The sequence below is a fragment of the Bombus vosnesenskii genome, unplaced genomic scaffold (genome assembly GCF_011952255.1).
Source record: "Bombus vosnesenskii isolate JDL3184/JDL3185 unplaced genomic scaffold, Bvos_JDL3184-5_v1.1 scf7180000013263, whole genome shotgun sequence".
Lineage (NCBI taxonomy): Eukaryota > Metazoa > Arthropoda > Insecta > Hymenoptera > Apidae > Bombus > Bombus vosnesenskii.
In genome coordinates this window covers 1,111,091-1,134,971 of record NW_022882923.1, presented here as the reverse complement: position 1 = coordinate 1,134,971, position 23,881 = coordinate 1,111,091, and the positions used below count along the sequence as shown (strand labels likewise).

General features: G+C 40.9%; 1 protein-coding gene across 2 annotated transcripts in view; it reads right to left on the bottom strand.

The window, feature by feature from the left end:
- LOC117231464 (nuclear pore complex protein Nup88) overlaps positions 1-23,881 on the bottom strand; it is a 72,757-nt gene that overhangs the window by 1,995 nt on the left and 46,881 nt on the right. The window contains exons 1-6 of one of the 2 annotated variants that reach the window (XM_033489935.1): positions 16,405-16,506; positions 15,930-16,099; positions 1,160-1,258; positions 699-885; positions 517-614; positions 107-302 (exon numbers count right to left, since the gene is read on the bottom strand). In XM_033489935.1, the coding sequence (XP_033345826.1) occupies positions 107-302; positions 517-614; positions 699-885; positions 1,160-1,258; positions 15,930-16,099; positions 16,405-16,491 (837 nt within the window). In that variant the 5' untranslated portion in view covers positions 16,492-16,506. Of the gene's footprint in view, positions 1-106; positions 303-516; positions 615-698; positions 886-1,159; positions 1,259-15,929; positions 16,100-16,404; positions 16,507-23,881 lie in introns of those variants that run through there. The other variant, XM_033489926.1, reaches the window with a different exon arrangement.

Sequence of the window (23,881 nt, the reverse complement as noted above, 5' to 3'; positions counted from 1 at the left end):
AATCTGCAAATTTCGAAATACAGACGATTCATTGGATTACGAATTACAAAACACTACGTAAGTGTAAAAAACAAATTGCAAGGAACAACTTAAAAAGAACACTCACCGTTCTATCGTTATCATCGTCGTTGATCGTTTCTTCTTTCAACAAAATTGCATGATAAATCTTCCCAGTAGACATAGCGACGACCACTATCGGCGGTGTAGTTTGTAGACACATGATGGAACACGAGTCTATTCCATAATTATCGTCGGCTGGAGGATACATAGAGAGTGATCCCGATACCACTGGATTTTCATGACTTCATCAAATTAATAAGCACACGAGAAAGAATTATTACATTGAGGAGAAAATTGAAGTTCTTATAATTTTTATACAATGTTATGATATGATAAAACCAAAAAGGACTAAACCCATATAAAAAAATAAGATGATAACGCGATGTAAAAAGTTCGATCAATTAATACGAATACCGATAGAAATTTCAGGGACGAAAGGAACACATAATCACGTACACATCGTGCAAAATATCTCCACGAACAATAAGCACTTCTCCATTTCCACGTAGAACCAGAATCGGCCATTCAATTTGATTCCAATCAACCACATTATCCTGAAATATAATACTCGATAAAATTTCTTTGTATAGTACTATTTTAGTGCTATTTTATAACATTTCTTAGTCCTGGAATTATACCTTGTTGATGTCTTTGCCAATAAACAGTTCTGGCCTGCGTAGAGTAGGCGTTGCGAAATCAAAGTCCACCGCTATGTCACCCAAAGATGTGAAGTCTGGTATCCTCGATGGCGAACCAAATGGTACACGACCAACTTTCCAGGATTTTAGGTACTTTGGTTTATTACCCACTTCGCATTCGTATAAACTGGCAGAAGATGAAATTATACTTATTATCAGTTTTAAGATATTTTCTGGCATATTTTACGCCAACCGTACAAAACTTCTTGTTCGATTAACGATTAAACGAACGAGAAATTTCAGAAATTTTGAACGAAAGACTAAAATTAGACGGAAAGAATAAATTAAATTTCTACGTACAAGAAACGTTAGTCTAATCCAAGTATATAATAATGTTTAGCAGACTTAGAAGATTACTGGAATTCTATCAGAGTTATTGTATAAGAATAATTCTTAATTACCGAAATGTATTTTCAGATGTTAGAACTAGCAAATGAGAGTCATTCGTAGATCCTGGATGCCATCTTGCCTTCCGAATGCCTATCGTTTCATTGTATACTCTAAAAGGTAGGAAAACATTATATGTTTATTATTAAAAGATTGTTGTTATATAAAATATGTCTTACATAATGATAAATTGAACATGACTTGCTAAGCTCGCATTCATAATTCAATATTACTAAGCTCAAAGTTCTAAAAAAATTCCGTGAGTTCCGTGAGAAAAGTTTTTAAAAGTCGCGCACGAAAAATTCTTTTTCCTCTAACTGGTCTCGTCTTTATACACTTTGTCCATCCGTCTTTAGGCGTGTCCTCGTTAAAATTTAAATACATGGGAAAATGTTCTGTCCAATGCAGAAAAGTTTATGAATTTTCGGGAGCATCTCCCAGTAACGTCGTTGACGCTGTGCACGGTCGTCTGCCAGATATAAGTTAAGTACGATACACGTATATCCATGTGTTCATCAACAGTAATTAAAAGGTTCGTTATTGTCCACGTGTAATTTTTTGCACGAACCATAAGGTTATAGTTAATTGTTTTTATGCAAGAGACGCAAAATATTTCAAAGTTATGAATTTCCAGTGTTTTTCCCAAGTGGACAATTTCTTTCACTGGAATACCTTCGATCGTTGGAATAAAATATTTAAGACGTTTAAAGAAATAGCAGATATTTGACCTGCATAGAAGAGGCGCACTTTGCTATTTTCAACGTATTGCTTACGCAAATATAATATTTATTTTATACGTAAAAAAGATGTTTTCTTTTTCGATGAAAATGCTATAATTTCTGTATTTATTGATGCCTTTTTCTAATATAAATAAATAAATAAAAGGTATCGAATGTTCGATGAACGGTGCATTTTAGATCTGCTGCCTGTCTGACCATTGTCTTACCTGTTCTACTTGTACAGTCTCACGATCAAAAATAAATCATCTACAATAGCAATTTCATGATGTTTTAGGTACAGTAATATAACAGTAATTTAACATTTAACAACATCGCTGATTAATACAGCTTAGAAGTAACTAAAATGTGTCAAATATGATTTCGTTTCCTATAGTAACACTAATAATATGGACAAACGTGTCTCTTATTATTTCATTGCGAGTATAATTGAATAACATTGAATTCTTTTCATTTCTGGAAAAATGCGTTCTTCGCAATTTATGTGGTTGTTGTCAGGACCAGCGACACCTTGACAATTAAACGTAATCCTCGGGAGGAAAATCTCTAATTCGAACACCGAGAAAAGTGTCGAAAGCGAGGTTCGTCCCACCCCGTCGGCCTTTTGCTTAGTTATCCCGACGTGTCGTTATTTAACGCAAATTACCCTAATCTTTCACGATCGTCGTACCCCAGGCGGCATAACGAAAGGAATACAGCAAAGCGTGTCGCGGTGTTTGTTTTTCACGGGGACGAGCCGGGGACGAGCCGGGGACGAGCGGCGACGATGGTCGCCTACATTTCGTATATTTTATTATTACTCTCGCACTTTCCGTGGCTGGACACGGTAACGCTGGCAAAAGGGGTTGACGGTGGTTAGCCGTGGCCGTTATTAATGTCCACGGCACAGCGTTGGCCAGAGGCAGGCAAGGAGCGTGCAGAGGGGGTGGGCAAGAAAAAGAGAGAATCACGCAGAAAAAGCGAGAGAAAGGGGTTTGACGCAAATGGAGAACGAGAGAAAAGCGGAGGGAAGAGAGAAAAAGGGCAGGAGGAAAGAAAGGGACAGTGAGACGAGGAAAAGCAGGAGGAGGAGGAAGAGCGTTGGAAAAAGAAACAAAAAATCGATGGGCATAGGGTATCGTCGACTGGTTACAGTGGATACACCAGCGACAAGGACGAAAGCAACTTTACCATCACCAACGCTCCCGGTTGCAAAAGCACGCCACAGTTCTTAATAATTGATAAAAATGTACGCACGCACGCATAGAGACAGAGAGAGAGAAAGGGAGAGACAGACAGAGAGTCGGTCGAAAACCAGACGACGTGGTCAACCCCAGCGCCTCGGTCTGTTCTCCCTACCCTTTCCGTTCGCGTCACGTCGTTCTCGCTCGGTTTTTCTCTTTGGGTCGGCCACCTCTCTCTCTTACCCCTTTGCACGCCCAACCTTTCATGTTTCGTTGACAAAGGCACACGCAACGATTTATTCGCACTTTGCACCGCAGCCTCGCGGGGATTTTTCTTCGTTCTGTCACAATTTTGGTATTATCAAAATTTATGGCTATCCCTACCACGGTCGCGCTGGACCATACGTGTTCTCTATCCCCACCAACTACTGCTAACCGGTTTACGTGTTTCTAAATGCCAAAATTTCATCGTGCTTCTCCGTTCCCCAGTTGATCTTTCTCGATTCAGAAGAGAGCGGTAACGATTCTTAAATGAATGGGTCGAGACAAGAATAGGTTTAACATTCTCGGTACTAATGCTAAGCGACAGATTTAGACTTTAAATTATTCGATTTATCTCCGATTCTTTCGACCAACTGTTAATGCTTTCGTAGTTTCCATAATGGTATCTGATTTTTATCGGGATCAGGATCAATTATCATGTCCTATGTAAGGAGAGCGAGTCCTGCAACCAGGTATTTATAATTTATTTTACGATATATCGATTTGAAATTCGATCGCACGGGGCAATCGGTTCGTCGCAAGCTCTTACAGCGCTGTTAATTCAAGCGCAGCGGCGTGGTAGCCGGTTCGAGCGTGAAATCTGCGAGATCATATTCTTAGGTATGTGGTTTCATTAGAGTCTCAATTACAAATCTGACAGAGTCTATTATCTCAAAGGAGAAAAATGTGTAATAATGCTCGAATATTTGGACGCGAAGCACGCGTCGACTAGTATGCCGCTGTGTCAACTATCGCGGAGCTACGGGGGAATTTCTTGGCCGGAAGAAAAGAAAGAGAAGCGCGGAGGGCAGCTGCTCGAATCTAATTAAGAAATTCTTACACGGCGGTGCCGCGCATTCTGCCACACCCTTGCGCCCGTGTGCTTGTACACTTCTCTCTCGTCAGAGGCGGTTCTAGAAAAAATTAAAAATAATTTTTCCTACATAAACGTATTAACCTCCGGGCGGAGCGGAGCTTTTTACGCCGCGCTTTCCTTCCAATTTGTACAAAGAATGGCGCGGACCTGACTTCAAAGCGAATCTTACGCAGTGTCGTATCATTTTGTTCTAGAAACTTTTCCGTCGTATTTCCCTTCAGTTGTGCGCTTAAGTTACCTGCAAGCTTTCGTCGTGGCTTTTCACCGACCCCGCTTAACCCTCCTACTCGTATTCCCCCGATAATTTACCAAGCTTGTTTGTTCACTTCCTCGCTTTTCTCCCGCCTGGCTGCGTTCAATTGTCTTCAAATTTGTCTGATAAAAATACTACTGTCGACGAGCTCCTAACTTTCTATTACGAATCCAAATAAAATAGACTTTTCGAATATGCATTCTGAGAAGAGAGCGAATAGATGTACCGAGCGGTTGAGAGTTTTTTTTTTTCGTTAAATAAAAAAGAATATTTTAGCGAAGAATTATCATATAAGGTGGTTGCTGTAGAGCTACAGTGGTGCAACCAGGAAAGGAAGTATTTTTACATGAAACATTAAATCGAAAGTAGAGAACGAAATTTGGTTGCAGACAAAATTTTACGTGTCCACGTTTTAATTTCTCCGGCTATAATTAAAGGCTTTGTCATTTATCTCCATAACATCTTCCTCGTTGAAAGTTTCATAAAGACACTAACCTACGTATGGTAATAATTCAATTCTATAATAATAAATCACAAGCAAACAATTGTAGATTTTTAGAGAGTCGATAAGAATTTTTACACCAGTTTGAACAGTTTGTAAGACACAGGCTGCTTGATTTCCTGTTAAATAGAAGCATCCTTGATTATCGATACCTCGTCTTTCATCGCAGACGTCGCATACAGCCGGGTTAACGAGTTATGTCTAATCTATGCATCCGCTTATCATAATGGCTCTCGTTATATCGTGAGCATAGCTTCCTAAGCCCAACAAACCGCCCCCTCGACTACCGTTGTCGTCTGTGCCCTAGCCACCCTCCTCCCTTATGTACCATGCCGCCGCGGGAACGTAATAAAAATACTCCAAGTAACTGAACGATATTACGTCGTTACGGGACCACCGAGCGGAATTAAGTGCTCTGCTTTCTTCTCGAACATTGATGTCGATTAAGTACCTACTACATATGTATACGCTTGAAATTTGGGATCGCCTTCTCCTTTTCTAAGAAAATTTTCCAAGAAAATTCTGTCAAAAACTGGAGACCTGAGAGTTTGAAATCGACCTGTACAAATTTATTAAAATTACACGCTCATTTATCTATGTAAATGCCAGATATTTTTTTTAAATCAAACATGCAATGTTTACATAATATGGAAGTAAATTTTCACTTATTAATTTTGTTTTGTTAATTTGAAGATGGCGGGGAAAAATACTTAATCGCCACGCTATGTAAATACCATTGTAAGACATAATATTCCACTTAATTTATCGTTACTATCTTACCACTTCTGTAATGAACACTTCGCTCTATCATTCGAGTATTACGCAAAAACTTTCGAGCACGATTAACACGCACCTTTCCGCAGCTTCTTCTACCAAAGATATCTCAACCACTTCGAGAGCTTGAAGCTTCTGACTTTTTTCGCGTCCTCTAAGATCGAGCAATTACAAGAGAAAAAATATTTTAGCAGATTAAACAAGATCATCGGAGCATCTAGGATGGTGTTAGACTTTGCCGATGCGATCGAGTTTTAAATTTGATTTCGATATCATGAACGAAAATGTTGATCATTCAATGAAAAAGTACATATTAAAAAATCCATACTTTGGTAATTTAAAAAGATGTGAAAAAGGTGAAAAAAAATAATTTCTCGGTAGTATAACATTCCTTTCTCCTTCTGATTTAAAACTGGAATTAAATATTCCCTCCGATATTAATAATATTTTCAAAATATCAGTTATTTATCAGATATCCTTTAAATCCTCGTTTTTTTCAGGAATAAAATCAAAATCTATTTCATATGTGGGATGCATCGGTCTGAAGGTAACGGCGAACGAGAGATAAGTGAACTCTCTCGCTTTCATCTTTTCCTTCTCGGCAATAAATCCCGGGGAAAAAACCTATCCGGATCTCCCGCTGGCCTTTTCGCCGCTTAACCTAAAAATTCATTAGATTATAAAGCCATTAATGCTCATACGCGCGACCGGATTTCTCTTTTGGTTAGCCGGGTCCTATGGTCGAATTGATATCCTGCTCGGCTAAAACTTTGATCGCGTTTCATTTGGACTTTCGTCCGACTGCATTCTTAATCAGATCATTTTCTATAATTTGCCATAAGAACGATGTATGGCGTAAGAGTAAACGTTCACTGTCGCTACGATTATTGGGAATCTTTTTTTACACCGATTATAATGAGAATTCGTCAAAAAAGAGTGTAGTAATTTTCACGAAATGTTTTACAAAAATCAGATATTACAGCGTACTATCTGTTGAATCGTTCCGATCTATCACCAATTTCCTATGGTGATCAATGTGTTAAATTAAATTAACCCTCTACAATCAGAATTTTTGTCTGTTGGTAAAAAGGAAATGAAACCGCGACTGCTTGTGTATTTACGAAAAATGTAAATGCGCGAAAGAATGAACGCAATGTGCAAGAATATCTCGAGTAAAGTGTTTGCTGCGATACTCTGGCGAACGAATCTAATTTCGAATCTCGAACGATCATTTTTATCAATACAAGTAATGAAATGAAATTTAAATAATTTGAATATGCATACAGAGAAGTAAGAACGACGCGTTGCTTGTTAACAGAGATGCGATGTAAATCTATCGACGTTTTACTGCGCTCGGCCGAAGAGTAGCCAGATCCGCGAGAAGGATATTTGGCGTCTCTGTTGCGAGTCGCGTGGATGGGCCACGGTGAAGGAAGACGCGCGAACGATGGTGTGAGGGTGGCCCATAAAATCGGGATGTTACGCAAAATATAACGAGCAACGTTCTGCTGGGCTGGCTGACGCTCCTGTCGTAATTCATCCGGCTCTCGCTTGCGTTCTCCTTCCCGACGACACCTGCGTCGGCAACTAAGCCCGTTAATCCTCGAGGTTGCGTCGCGCTTTCATCGCGGCCATCGGTTTCCAACGGCGTTCCTTGCCGCTACTTTGTAGCCTCGTCCTGCGTGCCTTGTTTCTCGATCCTCCGGCCGCGACGTGCCGCCGCTCCATCCCAACCAGTCATACTTGAATCGTAAATCCAGCGACTCTTAAACCTAAAAACTCCTTGGATTGTCTACCCTGAGGCTCTGGATAGAAGTACGTGAGAGAGGAGAAATGGGTTGTAGGTTGAGAAAAGTGGGGGAGGAGACTGTAGCTAGAGAACGAAGAGATAAGAAGAATGTCGGCTTTTTATCTTTTAAACGTTTTCAGAAATTCGCTGATTGTTTCTGTGGCCTGTATTTGTTTCTGTATTTGGATTTGGACAGATTTATCGACCACGTGTGGATCAGATTGAAGAATACACACGTAACGGATTTTAATTTCTTCTTCTTACAAGCGAACGAGATTATGATTGTTGACGGATAATTGAATATAATTTAATCTTTATGATCGACGCTGTTCGTATACACTGACTCGTAGAAGTAGTATTTGGAGCATTTACCATAGGAAGCTTTCATAGATTGCATTATTTACAATATTTTCTAAAATGTTATTGCGACAGTAATCGTAGCATATTTTATTCCAGCGGAATTACAGATTCCGTCCCATTGAACCCCTAAATCACCTACAATCTGTTTCATTCGATCTTCTAACGTAACCACGTACTGATTAATTTGACCGAATCTGCTCGAACTACCACTTGAAAATAAATATCGTATCTATCAATGCTAAACTTTTTAAATCAACAGAATTCCAACACCGAGTTGTTCGCCGTGCTCCTAACGATGCTAATGTCGTCTATCAGGAGGAAAGACTTTCTAGGCGAATTTTCAATTCTCGGACCACGCAGCGGAATCATGCAAACGAGCCAGATCTGATAGAGTATGAACGAAGGACGCGAGGGTGATGGAAAGGGAGCAACAAAAGCTCGTCGACGAAGAAGGGAGAGAGCGAGAGAGAGAGAGAGAGAGAGAGAGAGAAAGCTAGAGAGGGGCGGGCGCGGGATAAGGGATGAAGAGAAAAGGAAGGAAAATGTAAGGTCCATGGTGCGGTAGCCTCTAGCTGGGGCCACACGTACCACGGTAATTAAAAGAACCGACAGATGTCTCTCTTTTACCGTGGGGTTTTATTTCGTTACGACGACAACGACGACAACGACGACGTCCAGGACAATGACGACGCAGACGACCACAGAATGCGTCTCGCGTATTTAAATTTTCCACCGGCGTTCCGGCTGGGAATTCTTTGATTAGAAGAACCGTCGCAGCTGCCCCCGCAGGCGTACCGCGATTACCTAAGTGCGTGTTTTTTCTACGTAGACGTAGAGAGTCTATGGTACCTTTTTGCTGTTTTCACCGCGCTAAACTGCTGCGCGTTTGTATACGCGTAGAATGGTGTCTCCCATGCGCGCCGACGAACCTCGGCGAGAAATGGTGCCGGGAAAGGAGCTGGAAAGCTATTCGAGACCCGCATTGTTCGTGCTTGTGATCTTGAAGACAGGCGGGCCTCGTATGGCTGGCCACGTTTTGTCGTGTTCATAGCGAAAGAACATTGGAATTAGATTGCCTTTCTTGGGGCAGTTTTCGAATATGCGTGGTTTATGGTTCTATATGGATAAGAGACTGTGGAGATGAGATTTTTACCTTAAAGACGATTACTAATAGGAAAGTTGTTTTAATCGACTCTCTGACAGTGTAATAAACTGTCGAAGAATTCGGATTTAGAAAATACTAATCGTCTCAAGATTTCTGCTGCGCTTCTGGTATCGGATACGAGAGATACATACTTCTCCTCTTATAGGACATAAATAAATAATAATAATCATTATTATTTATCAGGTCGAAAGAAAAAGAAAAGATTCAGGAAACTTCCATTCAATCTTTTCTAACACCTCACGTTATCGAAGGAATTGGCACGATTAGCGAAACATAGCCGAACAACGAGATCCAAAACTTCCTGTTCGCGCCGGATTACCACGATCGCAATTACAACGAAGCGATCCTCTAATTTCACTCATCGCCACTTGTATTTCACCTCTTTTGTTAACCGCTGATTCGACGAGAAATATCGTTCGGCCGGCAATAAAGTTTCGCGCCGCGGGGGCTGATAAAGCGCGGCACACATACCGTGGCCGGTGTAGGGGGTGGGGTACGGTCACGCGCGGCTTCTATATTTTTCTCCTCGGCACAGCGGCGTGGTGACATTTTTCAAAAGGCGCGGATATCATCGGGGACCATCTAAATCATCCCCGACGCGCGGTCGAGTACGACGCACCCTATGCTCGGCCTTTGCAAACACCGCCCCTCTTACCACCCCTCGAAAATACATCGGTCTGTGCGTTGGAAAACCTGGTGATTTTCGTTAGTGCTTGCTCATCGAAAAAAAGTTGGGCGAAAAAAAAAAAGAAACGAGTAAACGGGGCGGAGAGGGCGGTTTGAACACAGGTCAGGTCAGGAGGGTGGCGATGCGGAAGTGGTGTGTGGAGACACGCGGCTGGATGGGCGAGAGCACGTTGGATTACCCGTCGACCGAATGTACGAATGGACCGCGTGTGGTTCTCCGAGATTAGCCTCGGCTTTATATCGGGATTACATATGTAAAACCATTAGGTTAAATCATTTTTTAAATAAACGCATCCTATCCCCTTTCGCCGGTGGCCGCGACCGGCGCCGGGACAGATACGAGGCCGGCCTGCAACAGCCCTTCCCGAACCAAAGGGGTGAGTCCACCGGACTCGTGCGTACCACTGAAATATTCCGTAGCACGTACGGTACGCGCGTGCCGGATCCACCGGTTCTCGTTTTGGAAGACACTTGAAGATTAATTTGAAATGCTTGGCGTTGCTCTTGTGGAGTTTGCATTGTGTAAAGTGTTTTGAGAGCCGCAAAGTGTGTTTAGAAGAAAAATTATGAACATTTACGATGCTTTCCACGCGAAAGGCTCGACAGAAAAGCGAAACATGGTAGCGAATTTCTACTCTTCTACGAGTCTCCGCAGATCTTTGTAAAACGTATAAGTTAAACTAAATTTCTCAGTGAGATATGCGTAAATATTTGAATACTTTCTCCGATTGTATTTTCCTTACTTTTTATATTCTATATTCGATATATTAAATATAACGTTTGCCTTAATATTGCGCTAATCTTAGACTCTCGAGGAAACTTTAAAATGTACACTTTTATAAAGTACACGAAGATAATTAAGAGAAAACGTATGTTTAAAAATTCCCGTAACTCGTTAAACATATTTTCCTATTGAAAAAGTGTAGATTACAATTACGTATTCTCTCAAATTCCAGCAAGATTCGTACCGGCATTTTTTTCTTTTGTCAGGAGAACGTCCCAAGGAGTAGCGAGGATCAGAGAAACTGGAATCAACTCTCGAACGGGGACACAGCATTAGGGGTTTACGAGGTGAATACTCGAGGGACGATTCGGAGGAACGTTTGTCGGAGGTGGAGTGGTTGAGCGGTTGGGGTGGGGCGGGTAGCGCGAGAGGTGAAAATTATTCATAAACGTAGGCCGGTTCGCGACGTACGGAGCGAGGGAAAGAGACAGGAAACGGGGTGCAGAGATCTCTCTGGTGGTGCGCCGCGTACAGAGGCCGAAGCTGAAATCTACCGAATATTAAGGTAGGCGAGGTCCTACCAGACCGCATAATAAACACATAACGGTAATCCTTAAAACAATAATTAGCCGCGAGAGCCAACCAACAGGCGACGATCTTCCGGTAGTGCACGAAATAACGCGCTGGTTTCGTAGTCCGTTTGTCGAATTAATACCGCGATTCGCGATTCTGCGCAGCGACTTACTCTTACTCCGATCCAACTTATATACACGCGAAAATTGCAACCTTCTTCTTCTAACGATTATCGCCCTTAACGAAGGCAAACTGTTACGGTGAAAATTACATAGGCGACCTGTCGTGCTTTCAAATTTTTCATTTAAGCAAAGGTTGATGTTCCGGTATAATTTCAAGAGTGGTGATCAACGCCAGTATATAATTGTCCATTGTTCGAAATTTAGTTGATGTTATTGCTTCTTCAAGTTGTTAAATCGTATCTATAGAACTTTTTATCTATGAATCTTGAAAAGGATATATTGCGTTTAACAAAAGTGTTTGCGATAAATCGAGTCTCGATGTGGCATAAACAAAGATTTCTAAACTTCAGATTATACCTTCGATAAATTTAGAGGGAAATTGTTGCCGTTGCAAGGGCTTTTTATTCATCTGAGTACGTATCAACAGGAGATTTAACTTGTTAATAATTAGCGAAATACAGACATTGTTCGTTTCGTTAATTATGAATTGTAAGAAATTCATTAGCAATTAGTAGGTGAAATAGCGGAGGCCAATAAAATCTGAGACTCTCGTTGGCATTTGAAATAGCCAAGTTACCAAAGGTAGGTGGAGAAAGTCTCTAGCGAAGAAGAGAGAAAGAGAAAAGAGAATAGGTTTTGGATGGTGGAGGTCGAAGAAGAGTGGAGGCAACGCGAGGTGGTAATAGTTTTAATCCGGTGTCTTGAAGTCGGGATTTGGTGGCGTAGCAGTTAGTGGCTGCTGGTAAGTCCAAGCGAACCCACTTCGCGCTCTGATATCATAATCCGAATAATCACTATTATTGCCGTCATTTGCTTAATCCAAAGCACGGTCGCTCGGTTTTCCACGCTTCGAAGCTTGGGATCCACCGGCCGATGAAGACACCGAGCACACTGTATCGAAACTATTATATTTTCGTAGCATTTCTACAGAAACTGCTTGAATTACATTAAACACGCGTTACACGATTTGAAAATTAACAAGTAAATATGACATGGTAGTTTGAATAAAAAACTATAGTTGAACACATTTCATTCTTCATGAATCGATATGCAAATATTTTTTCAGCGAAACTTATAATTGCCATGATTTTGGTATATTTAGAATACAGGCGAATTAACGTAAAAACTACGAAATCAATTTGATATTCAGTAAATTACAAAGTATAAGAGAATATTCTTATAAGAGAAACTAAGATTGTACTGTGTTTTCAAAATTAAAAATTACGAAGTACAACGACTGTTTGAAATTTTTGCAAATTGTCTAGTGACTTACGAATGAAAGCTACATTTACTCGAATATCGCTTCGTATTTCGAGCATACGCGAAAATATGTAAAATATATAATTACACCGTAGTTAATTTATCGATAATTGAACGATAAAGAATACATCTTCGATGGAGCTGAAGATTAGAAGTTAGAATCTTACTTTAGATACGATCTCATCGTCATCACGATTCGTCCAACGGGATGAAACGCAGTAACGACGCGACGTCTAAACTTTTAGTTCTTTGGGAGAGAGCAAATATCTGTCCGCGGTGGTGGAAGTTTCACGGGCAATAATGCATAAACTCCATTTAGCTGTGTTTAAGCCGACTGGAAGGAAGGAGACATTAAATCCCTGAGATTCGTTCTAATGGCCGCGACTCTCTTACAAACTGTTCCGCGGCTCTTTTCCGCCATACATTTAACCGGAGGGGGTTACGCGTGCGTTCTTATAAATTCCCTCGATCCTCGGCGCTACGGCGGCTCTGTGTCGCGGTACCAAGGTAGAATCGCTTAAGTGAAATAACGAAAAAACTTTAGCATAAACTGCCGCTCTTAATTTGACCAGTTTGTTCAGGTTGGCCCACGCGGTTCATGGGGCTAAACGTTTTCGTTCGTTTCCGGAAAAACTTGGGAATTATGAATTAGCGGGAAGTCGGCAGGAAGGTAATGCATTTATTCCAGGCTGGACTTATTATGAAATTATAATGCAAAAGACAACTTGGAGCGAACGGCTACCCTTTTACCACGTTGAATTAAGTAGCATCGTCGTCCATCGTAATTCAAATTAATTTGAATTTTCCTTCCGTTCGTCCCCTTGCGATATCTTACGCTTGTCTCGTTGCTGGCCCGCTCTTCTAGATGCTGCCAAGTGATATTTCAGCTTCTTGGAAGCCAAGCGACATATGATCGCTACTTATCGCAGTAAAATCGCTAGAAACGATAGTAAATTCTAAGGTAAATCTTAAACAACAAAATATTTGCGATGTTTCCATTTTTTAATTGTTGGAGTTGGCCGATGTGCTTTTTTCTGCGCTTGTTTCACAATATATGAGAAAGGTAATCGGTCATGATGTTAAAGAATAATATACAAGGTAATGTAATAACTCCAACCGTCTTTGATATCTCTCTTATTCTCAGTGATATGGAGAAGATCTTCTTCTATTTTGCCATCTCTTTCGTTAATTCCAGATAAATTACGCAGACATCCCGAACGCATGTAGACATTCACAACTATTCTAAATTTTAATTAGACGACCATGTTTTCTTCCTTCATACCCAAATTCGAAACTCTCTTCTCGAATCTCACTTGCAATGAACAATCGTTAAAAATTCCTGTTCTTACATATATACATATACACACACATATATATGTCGGGTTTACATTAGAATTAGGGTTAGGGGCGTGAAACGAATCTTCGTTTGGGTTACACGTTGTCGTTACGCAATAGAGAAGACATTGACTAGTGCAAATACGATTATTATAGAACCGGACAAGTAACCGCGGTAGTTAGGTACTCGAGAAACTAATGACAATGATCCTAGATTCAATAACGAATCCGCGGTCGACGGGATGATAGATGAACGTACTCACAAAATCTAAGTCGGACGCGTAATATTCACTGATCGTAAAGAGTTACTCCTTTCATCAATGAGATCGCGAGCGAGAATGCCTTTCCCGTCCCGATGATGCCACAGAGGAAAACTATAATGGGGTGTGTCTAAGGATACGAGATCATCGGATTCGTCGAGAAGAGCCTTCGTTCAGAAAGTAAGAGAAATTGGCGTTGCTGCTAATTGGTCAATCTCCATATCGGTGGTTAGAAAAAGATGCTAGCCGCCCTCGAGGGAAAGTTGCTAGTGGGAGACGCCGTTCGTTGAAAAATATGTCTCCCCTATCTTCCCGTAGTTGGGACAAAGACTGTTTGTCTGTTTGAAGGACTTTAGTTAACTAAACCTTAAGATTTATAACGGGCCCTCGGGCTAGCCGAACATGTACTGCGGAGACGCATCGACATCTGGCAATCATCTTACTCGAAGTAGCGACAGATACAGCAAAAGAATCAACAAACACCGAAACCCCCTAATCACTGGACTACTCGATACGACGGACCAGATTCGCAGGCTGAAGAGGCACTACCCGCTAGACCTAAACGTTAGATTCATTTAATTATCCAAATTAAGCATATGCACTTACTTATAATACTTATAAATTATACCTATCTATAATAAGTATTAATTTATTGTAAATAAACAGCCATGTCACTGCGCCACGCCAGAAAAATTACTGAAAATTCTCAACGCGAGAATTGATTGTAATTTCAACAAATAAATAAAATAAAATAAAATAATCTTACTCGAAGAATAGGGTCTGCGTGTGGAGAGCCACGGGACAGAAACCGTTGGAATGTTTACTGTCGCGTGTCGCCACGAATATTTCTTTTAAGGAGAGTTATAGAATTACTCCATACCTTTGTTAGACAAAGCGTTCATCCCGTGACCGCGGCCACGTTCGGCGACTGACTGTCGCCTCGAGCTCAAGCTCATTATCACAACTCTCGAACAATTACAATCGGATTGAATAACTACAATTGTTCAATTACAGCTATAGTAGACTCTAGGTTACAATGTTGCGGGATTATCCAAAATTCCAAAGGCTCCGGTGTTCTTTCATCTCCGACATATATATGTATATATACACATGTAAACTCTTCTTTGAACGTCATCACGAGCAAGGTAGTTTTATATGTAGCAGAGCACTTATGACGACATTGGCAAAAATAAAAATTCGATTGAGCGAGTGGTATTAGAAAAAGAAAGGTAAGAGATGGTTGAGGCATAATCTTGAAGCTTGTGGCTAATTGCGCGAGGTTCTAATCACCCGAAAGATTAGACAGGAGTACGCGAAGATGCGGAGAAGTGACAGAGGCGGGCGCGGAGGGTAATGTTACACGAGGCAGTAGTCTTGGTGGCATGTGTCGTTGATGAGGCGGTTAGTATTCAGCGGTGCTTTCCGAGGCTGGAACTTTTGAAAACTAACCGAGTAAAGCCACCTTAATTCCATAAGAGGGAGGCCAAAGGGGTTCGGGCGTCATCGTAACACCCTCTTAATTACAGGATATTAGGACGCCCACAGGAGCCACGGAGGTGCAGGAAGCCAGATAGTGCGATTTATTATTCGCGGTCTACCTTATCTCGGTTTTTAGGAGCCGGATTTCTTCGTCTGTAAACTTCTCTCTCCATTCTCGGAGATTGATTTCGCGTATTTGCTGCACGGATTTTCCTACAACTCTGAATGAACGGATACGTTTTTTGTTTACCGCTATTTCTATTTCGACGAAACCTCTATGTGCACTATACATATACTTAAGTACATGATATACGCGAATTTAATAGACGAATTATTGCGTCAAAATGAGTTTTATGGGGTTTTAAGAACATTTGTCGACGATTTAGGTTTGATTGTTACTTACATGCAGAGTATTTCTTCTTTTCCACCTTGAAACATGGCATCCTTGCCCCAACGTTTGGGAAGCTCCATGAGAACTAAGCCTAGATTGCCCCACAATGCCAGTTGCGTGCCAGTCTCGTTAATTAATAGATTCTTTATTTCGAAGATCGGAATATCGGTAGGTCTAAGTTTCTGGAATCATACGAAAAATAACAATTAATAAAAAAAAAAAATAAAAATGAAAGATCAAACTAAATAGAAACGAAAGAATTCGAAAGGTTAATAAACGACGAATAGAAACGATGAATAAAAGTTTAATCATTTGTATCTTCGATTCAATAAAAAGTTGTATTCTTATAAGGAATAATTATTGTCTCATCCCTTTCAGACAAACCACTGCTACTCGCTGCCATCGAGAAAAAGAGAACAAATAAAAACAAAATGCACAAGACCAATAAACGTTAAGTAGAATTAGATAAAAGTTTGATCGTTCGTACCTTCGTCGGTATTACAATTTTAATTTTCATCCGTAACGAGATATTTCCGGCGACCCCTGAAATTCCAGTTCCACCCTCTCCGCGCATCGTCTATCGATTAATAAACTTTATAATACGATCCTGCTCCTCGTTTGTTTTCCAGTTTGATTTTTATCACGATGGTCCGGGAAAAGGGCAGGTGTACGACAAGCCTCCTTCACCCCTGCCACCACCCTCACTGTCGGGATTTCTCTTTAACATCCCCTTGCCGCGCCACCCTTCGCCACCCTCTTTCGCCTCGATATTTAATTTCGAAGTAAGTTCGCGAACGCGAACATCATTACAGGCTGGCAGCCCCGCAGATGGGGTATCGGCGTGTATCAAGGGGCAATTATTTTTTTACCCGAGGGTAGTTTTTGCCAAGACGATGAACGAGGACCAATGGTATCGAATGTACTTCTTCCATCGTTCTTTCAATGCCTACGACAGCAACCATGGGAACGAACAGAGGCTGGTTAGGGTGACGTTTAAAAAAAAATTGTGTCGTTAAAAGCTAAACGACTAAATAGCGAAACGAATGTTTTTACGATTTTCCTTTTTCTTATACCGATCTTTGATACGTGATTTGTATTTTATATGCTTGTTAAGCTTTTAAAGATACGATATTTACAGACAAACGAAGACTACTTTACAAATATTTTCTTTACGATGTAAAATTAAGTAGCTAATTATTTAATTCATTTCGATATTTCCAAGGAGATATTTTCATAAGAATATAGAATTTGTATAATCGTATCTACTTTTAGCAGATGTCAGCTGCATAGAATTATTCTTACAAACCGATCCATCGCAATACTCTACATAATTGACTAACAAATTTCTTCTACATTTACGACAACCAGTATACTGTTTGTTCATTTTGCTACGAAACATGCCGAGTAATAAAATCGTTCCTCAATGAGAATGGCCTCGGTGAAGTTCTCCCTGCCATCGTGTTTGATTTGCGGGGGAGTAAAAGTGCGAAGCTAAGCGCACCGTAGCATCAACGAAGAAAAGGCAGAGTCTAGTGCGTTTAAAAGTTTCCTTCTCATTAAGACTTATTCTCTGGGGACCTTGGTGGCACGCAACGCGAGAAAGCAGGAAAGAAAACTAGAGAAGAGGGAACGAGGAAGAGAGAAAGAGAGAGGCAGCCCCCCTCTCGCTTTCTTGCAGTTAGAAACACATTTATTAACGGCAGCTCATCTCATCGCGCTGTTAAGTACCAGTAAGAGAGTGCTCTCTCCCTCCGTTATCCTCTCAGCGAGAGTTCTCATTCACTTTGGTAGCTGTCTGCTGTCCCATCCAGGGGTGAAAAGAAAAAAGACGTCACATCGTCGACGCCTTATTAATTCGGGAGCTGAGGCTGCCAAGCAAGGAGGAAGGTGTCGCGGGAGAGGAGTCCTTTGAAGAAATTAAAAGAACAGAGGGTATAATGTGAACACATCCATTCCCTGACCCTCTTTCTCCCTCCTTTCTTTGCAACATCCTCTTCAGCGTCTCTCTTTCTCCCTCTCGCACTTGTTACCAACTCTGGCAGCATTAACTCCGGTGTTTCACGTTTCTGTTAAATGTCAGTCAGCCGGACGTCTTAAGTCTTGTCACGGTTTCTTAAAATCCGACGTACACACTTATTCACGATCCTTTGTTTTCCTTCCTCTTCTTTTCGGTCTTCTTCTTGCCGTTGAATGGATTCCGTGCTTGTTAAGTTTCAAGATTAATGCGAATTGCTGGCGCGAAAAGAGATTGCGAACGGGAAACCTCGCCGAAACGAGTCGTTGAAAAATTTTGCGACGCGATTGATGAAAGATAAAAATTGTAAACGACGTACAGGTAGTTTTTGGCAATACCAGAGTGTTCAGGTTTTTGTGAAATACTGAAATATTGATCCTCTTGTACTGTGATTAATTAATTATCGATATCAGCGAATGGACAGGTTACAAGCTATAGACTTTTTTTTATAAGAATACGAAAGCTTTACAATTTTAGTAACTGAAATAGGATTTATATAGTTTGTCGTAATAATTTATGCGGTAGAAAAGCACAGAAATTATCCGAGGAAATGTTATGGATTGAAATGAAAAAATGTTTTTTGTAGTGGAAGGTTTATTCTTTTTCGAATATGGAGAAAACTTTTCATTCCTCGTAGACTTTGCGTTCTTCAATTTACTCTGAGACAATATTAATGCACGAAAAAAAGTTCATCGAAGGATAAACTTGTTAACTCTTCTAGTGTTTGATCCATATATAATATGTACAAGAAACGTGAAAGGTATAACGTACGAGCAAGCTAAGATGTTTAAAATAAACAGTCTATTTTATGAAGAATGATTCAAATACAATGATATATTGTAAAGCAAAGAAAAAACATATCAAATGTCTGCAAGCAAATGCACTCTTACTTTGTTGCATTTCGCGTTTAATGGAAAGACATTTCATAGAAATATTACTAGCGAGTCAGAGAAAAAGGAATTTACAAATACAATGTGTCGTTTGTTATGCTAAACGTATAGATGGAGAAGGTTTAAAAAAGGAACAAAATATTATTGTTCGTGATACGATGTTGGCTTATACCTCCGCTGCATTTAAATATATTATATAAGGAATAATTATTAAGAGAAATTAAAATTATTCGACATTTGCATTTAATTACATTCGGCTATTTTACCCGGCAGTCAAAGGATTAATAAGATACTTAAATCACAATCCAAAGGGTTAATAAGTCTTTTAAAATGATCTTTTGTTATTTGCTTCTATTATATCTGTTTCTTTCCAACGTTAAGGATTTTTAACACGATTCTGATCAGTAAAATATACATCATACTGCTACCGTGGTCGAATGGAAGCTAAATTGTACGAGCTAATTAACGATGCAAAAAGCCAAAGCATGCTTTCCCCTTCGAGCTTCTCAATTAAAAAGCGACAAGATCACCGTTATAATATCGATGACCCAAGACAAAAGCGAGAGTGTTCATAACGTTTAATTAGAAAATAGTAAAATCAGCTGGATCAAATCGTACAGGGAATCCGCCCGATGATTCGCTGAAATGACGGGTACACGTAACGCAACGCGACAGGTGGGTAAACTGAGACGAAGAAACAAAACCGGGTAGCCAGATAAAGAGAACCGGATAGAATAGAACGACGGTATAATGGGGTATCGCGTTTGTGTATCGTTGATTCGTGGCTCACGTACGCGGAATGACGGGAATACGCAATAAGTTAATCGTGTTAGCGGCTCGGTTGATTAAACGAACGATCAGGCTGATGGTGAGTGTCGTACGCGGCGCGTAGGGACCATGGGTGCGGCATAGTCGGACATTAATACAAAACTCGATTGTCATTCGTCGCTCGACCTACCCCCGAACGCCCATCCCCCTGATTACGTCGATTCATTAACCGTAGCCAGCGGTATCGTCCACCCCGAAACGAACTGCTGTTTCACCGTTGCACCGGAAATCCTATTAGCCTTCGTCACTGTCCCATCGGTGGCGAGAAATTAATCGCGTGTCATTTTGTTTGGATTCCCGCGTTTCTTACTTAACCCGCTGTATCGTTCTCGTTTGCGATCGACCGATACGAGATACACGAGGTTTGTACGAAGTGGTAATCCTTAAAATACAAATGATCAATAGACTGTGGACAAATGTACATGGAGTGTACGTAAATTGTGTTTAAAGGAATATGTTTGAAATATACCAGTGTTGGAAACTGAATCCTGATATTTGTTTACGTTTGACAGCATGTAATTCAATTACAAAATCACGTATCTTTATGATTGTTACAACTGTGTTAATAAAATATAACGACGATAAAATTGATTTTTCTATGCTAACGACAAAATCAGCGCAATTGTGAGAGATGGTGGAACTCTCTTGTCGTTTGAAAATCTCTTTATCTTCAAGTTGGAAATCCATTAATTAGGGACTGTAATATGAGCTTAATATGTGGAGCATCATCTACGTTATAATATTTAATAACAGATATCGGACAATTTCCCTAAATTTGCGGCTATCAACCGCAGGCTGAACTCAATTCATTCGCTTAGAAACGAGTGAAATTCGTTGCATAGAGACGAAACGTGTCAAGCTTCGGAGCAAAAAGAGAGGAAAGATCGGTAGAAAGTAGGGTGGATAAAGGGTGTCGGAGGAGGACATCACGATGGAGGAGAGGAGGGTGGCTAGGAAAACGGAGTATGAGGAGTAAAAGGGGTGAGGGTACCCGGGTACCGATGCCGACACCGGCGCCAGTGTCGCACGAGGCTGTAATGCGTTATTAATGAACACCAAGAATTTCATTAAAGATTGTTTGTATATCAAACTGTCCACTAAATTATGCCCTATAACCCCCGTGGCGCCTTTCCGTGCCTGGAAACTATTGGCTGTGGCCGCGGTAGGCACCGCCTTTCGCACCTACTAACTGCACGCGATTCTTGAACATCTTGTAATGTCAAACGTTCTATTTATACGCCTCTATAAAAATCCTCTGATCGAAGTTCGATCAAAGAAATTCTACGATCAAATGAGAGGGAGGGAGAGGAAAAAATGTGACGTCACGATTTTAATATGGAGAAACAAGGGATCATCGATTAGATAGGCTGACTCGGCTCGAAGTCAGTTATTTCGCAACCTTTGGAACATATATTATTAGAAGGGACGATATAGGTAAGTACGATGTGACGAGGGCGATGCGAGGGGAAGAAGGATGAACGCGGAGAAAGAGAAGGGAGAGGATGAAAAGGGTGGGAGGGAAGGTTCGAAGAAAAGGGACAGAATGAACAGGCACGACGCGTCGAATGAACGGCCATGGGGAAAGAGAGGAACAGGCCGGGTAGACACGCTGGGTGGAGGGATACAGTTAATCGTTGGGAAGCTATTAACTTCGGACTGGAATGCCCCATAGCGCCTCATTTCGTTCAATGCAAATTTACGCCCGACGTCGACCACCTAACGGGCCTCCCTCCACCTCTTTCTCTGTGAAAACGACGCGTATACCGGGTGTTGCTTGCTGTCCTCCTGCAACGTCTACTGTCGCCTCGAGTGGATTGTCTTATTCTACTTTGTCGAGGATTAGCCAACTAGCAATCTGGTAAGTCAGTTTCAGAATCGGTGAAATACTGGGTCATAAATAATTTCCAGCGTGGCTAAAGGAAATTTATTGTCTTAAAAGAATACGTTTTTTCGTGATAATAATATGTTTGTTAGGGCTCTCCAATTTAAATTTTGCATTGTATCGAATAATCAGCCGAGCTGTAACATTGAAAACTCGTTTCTACGATCCTCTTTGTTTTATTACCAAGTCACTGCTACGTACGAGAATTTATTTGCAAAATACTTACGATCTCTGAGATTTAACCTTTTGTATACGTAACGTGAAAAATCGTTTCTCGTATTGTTCTCATCGTTTCGAAACGAAACTTTTGCCTGCGAATAGTTCGGTACAGAAGTGCGCAAAGGGTTAACGTATCTTGCAGTCTCGTAACAAGGTCTTGTAGCTCGTTCAAAATGCCTGGAGGATTTGTAAATTCGAAAATCATGCCTAATTGAAATTCTTGGAGAGTAATGGTCTAAGTAGTCAGAGGGAAGAAGCTGCTTGAACTTATCCAATTTGGTTCTCTCTCATAAACGATCAACGTCGTAATCGGTGACCCGCTTCGTAGCCTCGCAGCTAAACTTGAACCCTTCTCGCGCTGCTCTACCCCTTCCGGTTCTCCCTGATCGTCCTACCGTGGTTGTTGTCTTATTAGTTTAGAACTTAGGCTTAATATAAAGTTGCGTGTGTCGCTTACGATGAAAGTCTGGCTGCGAGACAATGACGAGTCGGAATTTCCTTACTCGGTCGAATACATAACGATATTCTCCGTTTAATCGCAATTGTTCCACGGACGATAGATTATCTTTCTCAGTTTCTGGACGGTGAATTACGTTTTCCGTAATACAGATTCATACAACCGAAAAATTAAGATTTCATTTGCAAGAAAATAAATTTTTTAACTCCGCAAACATTGTACCACTATATCTTTTCTTTACGCGTGCGAATAAGTCAAATTTTATTTGAAAAAGTTTGCGCGCGTAAATGAAAAATATCGTAGCAATGTCTTCCGCAAATATAGAAAATATTCGCATAGGGAAATTTTTTCGATTTCTGGAAAGCGACAAAGCGACGAATTCAGAGACGATATGTCAGAGCGGGGTGAAATATCGCCTGTGAAGCTGTGCATCTTAACGTGGAAAATAACGCGTATGAAGGAACTCACTGATAAATGGGTACGTAACGGGTGCTCAAGATACACATAGTTAACAACGGAATGCGGCATGAGCTGACTAACGACGACTGATGCTCTCGCTATATAATTTCAAAGCGTACGCTCACGCATACATACGGTTGAAACGAAAACGCCGCGGCACCCTTGTAGCACACCTTAATATGGACAAATGCCAGACTATATCTCAAATGAGGTTTGTTTTGCATTATTCGGCTAAGGTCCTCGTTTGCCATCTTTGCTCGGCCGACTGGCTCGCGTTATGGCTACGCGGGATTGCCATATCCCTCTTTTTCATTCCACCAAAATCCGACGGTTTCTTGTTACGCTACAACAATATGTCTTTACGCTTGTCGCGGTTTAAATGTTAGCAGAACTGCTCGCTCGCATCAAAAGTTTCACTTTGAATACCAAATATTCCTGTATTTGTACGTTTCTAACGTAACTTCTGTCAGAGGAGATGCGTGGCTACTTTTGTCCAACGATCAAGAATCCTGGCGTCGATGTTTCTAGCGAGAGATAGATACATAAAGGAGAATGTCCACGTCCGACGAATGGTCACGATATAAAAGGAATATAAAAGTCAGTAGACAAGAAGGTGATAAAACATCTCCGAGTCAAGCCTTCCATTCGCGGAGAATGAACGTATCAAGTGTGTAAAAACTGCTAAAAAAAGGAAAAGGAAAAAGAGAAAAAAAAGGGAAGATCGAAACAGAAATTCAGAACCTTTCGTAATTATTAACTCGTTTCAATAATTGTTCAACGTAAGCGGTACAAGCGTTTCGACGAGTGAAACTACCAAATGATACGAATTTACCATAGTTGGATCCAATTAACAACTAGCATATAAATGCAACAATAAATGCAGTGCTGTGCAAATACTTTTTGTGGCCACTGTACTGTACATATCTACGTATGTATCTTCATACGTGGATACGTGGTTTATGCCTGGGTGAAAGTATCCAGAGCAGCCACGAGGCGCCAATGTACGCACGCATGAGCGCAGTATAAGCATAAACGTGAACGAATGCTCGCAAACTCCGTACAATGTAAAGATCGGTAGGTGGGAAGGTTATGCCGGACGGACATCAGCTCGGATACCGGAGAGGAACGAAAGGACGCAGAGCAGCAGCACAGAGGAATGATATCATCGGTGGTGGTCCAGCTATGGGGGGATGATATAGAATTTTAATATAGTGG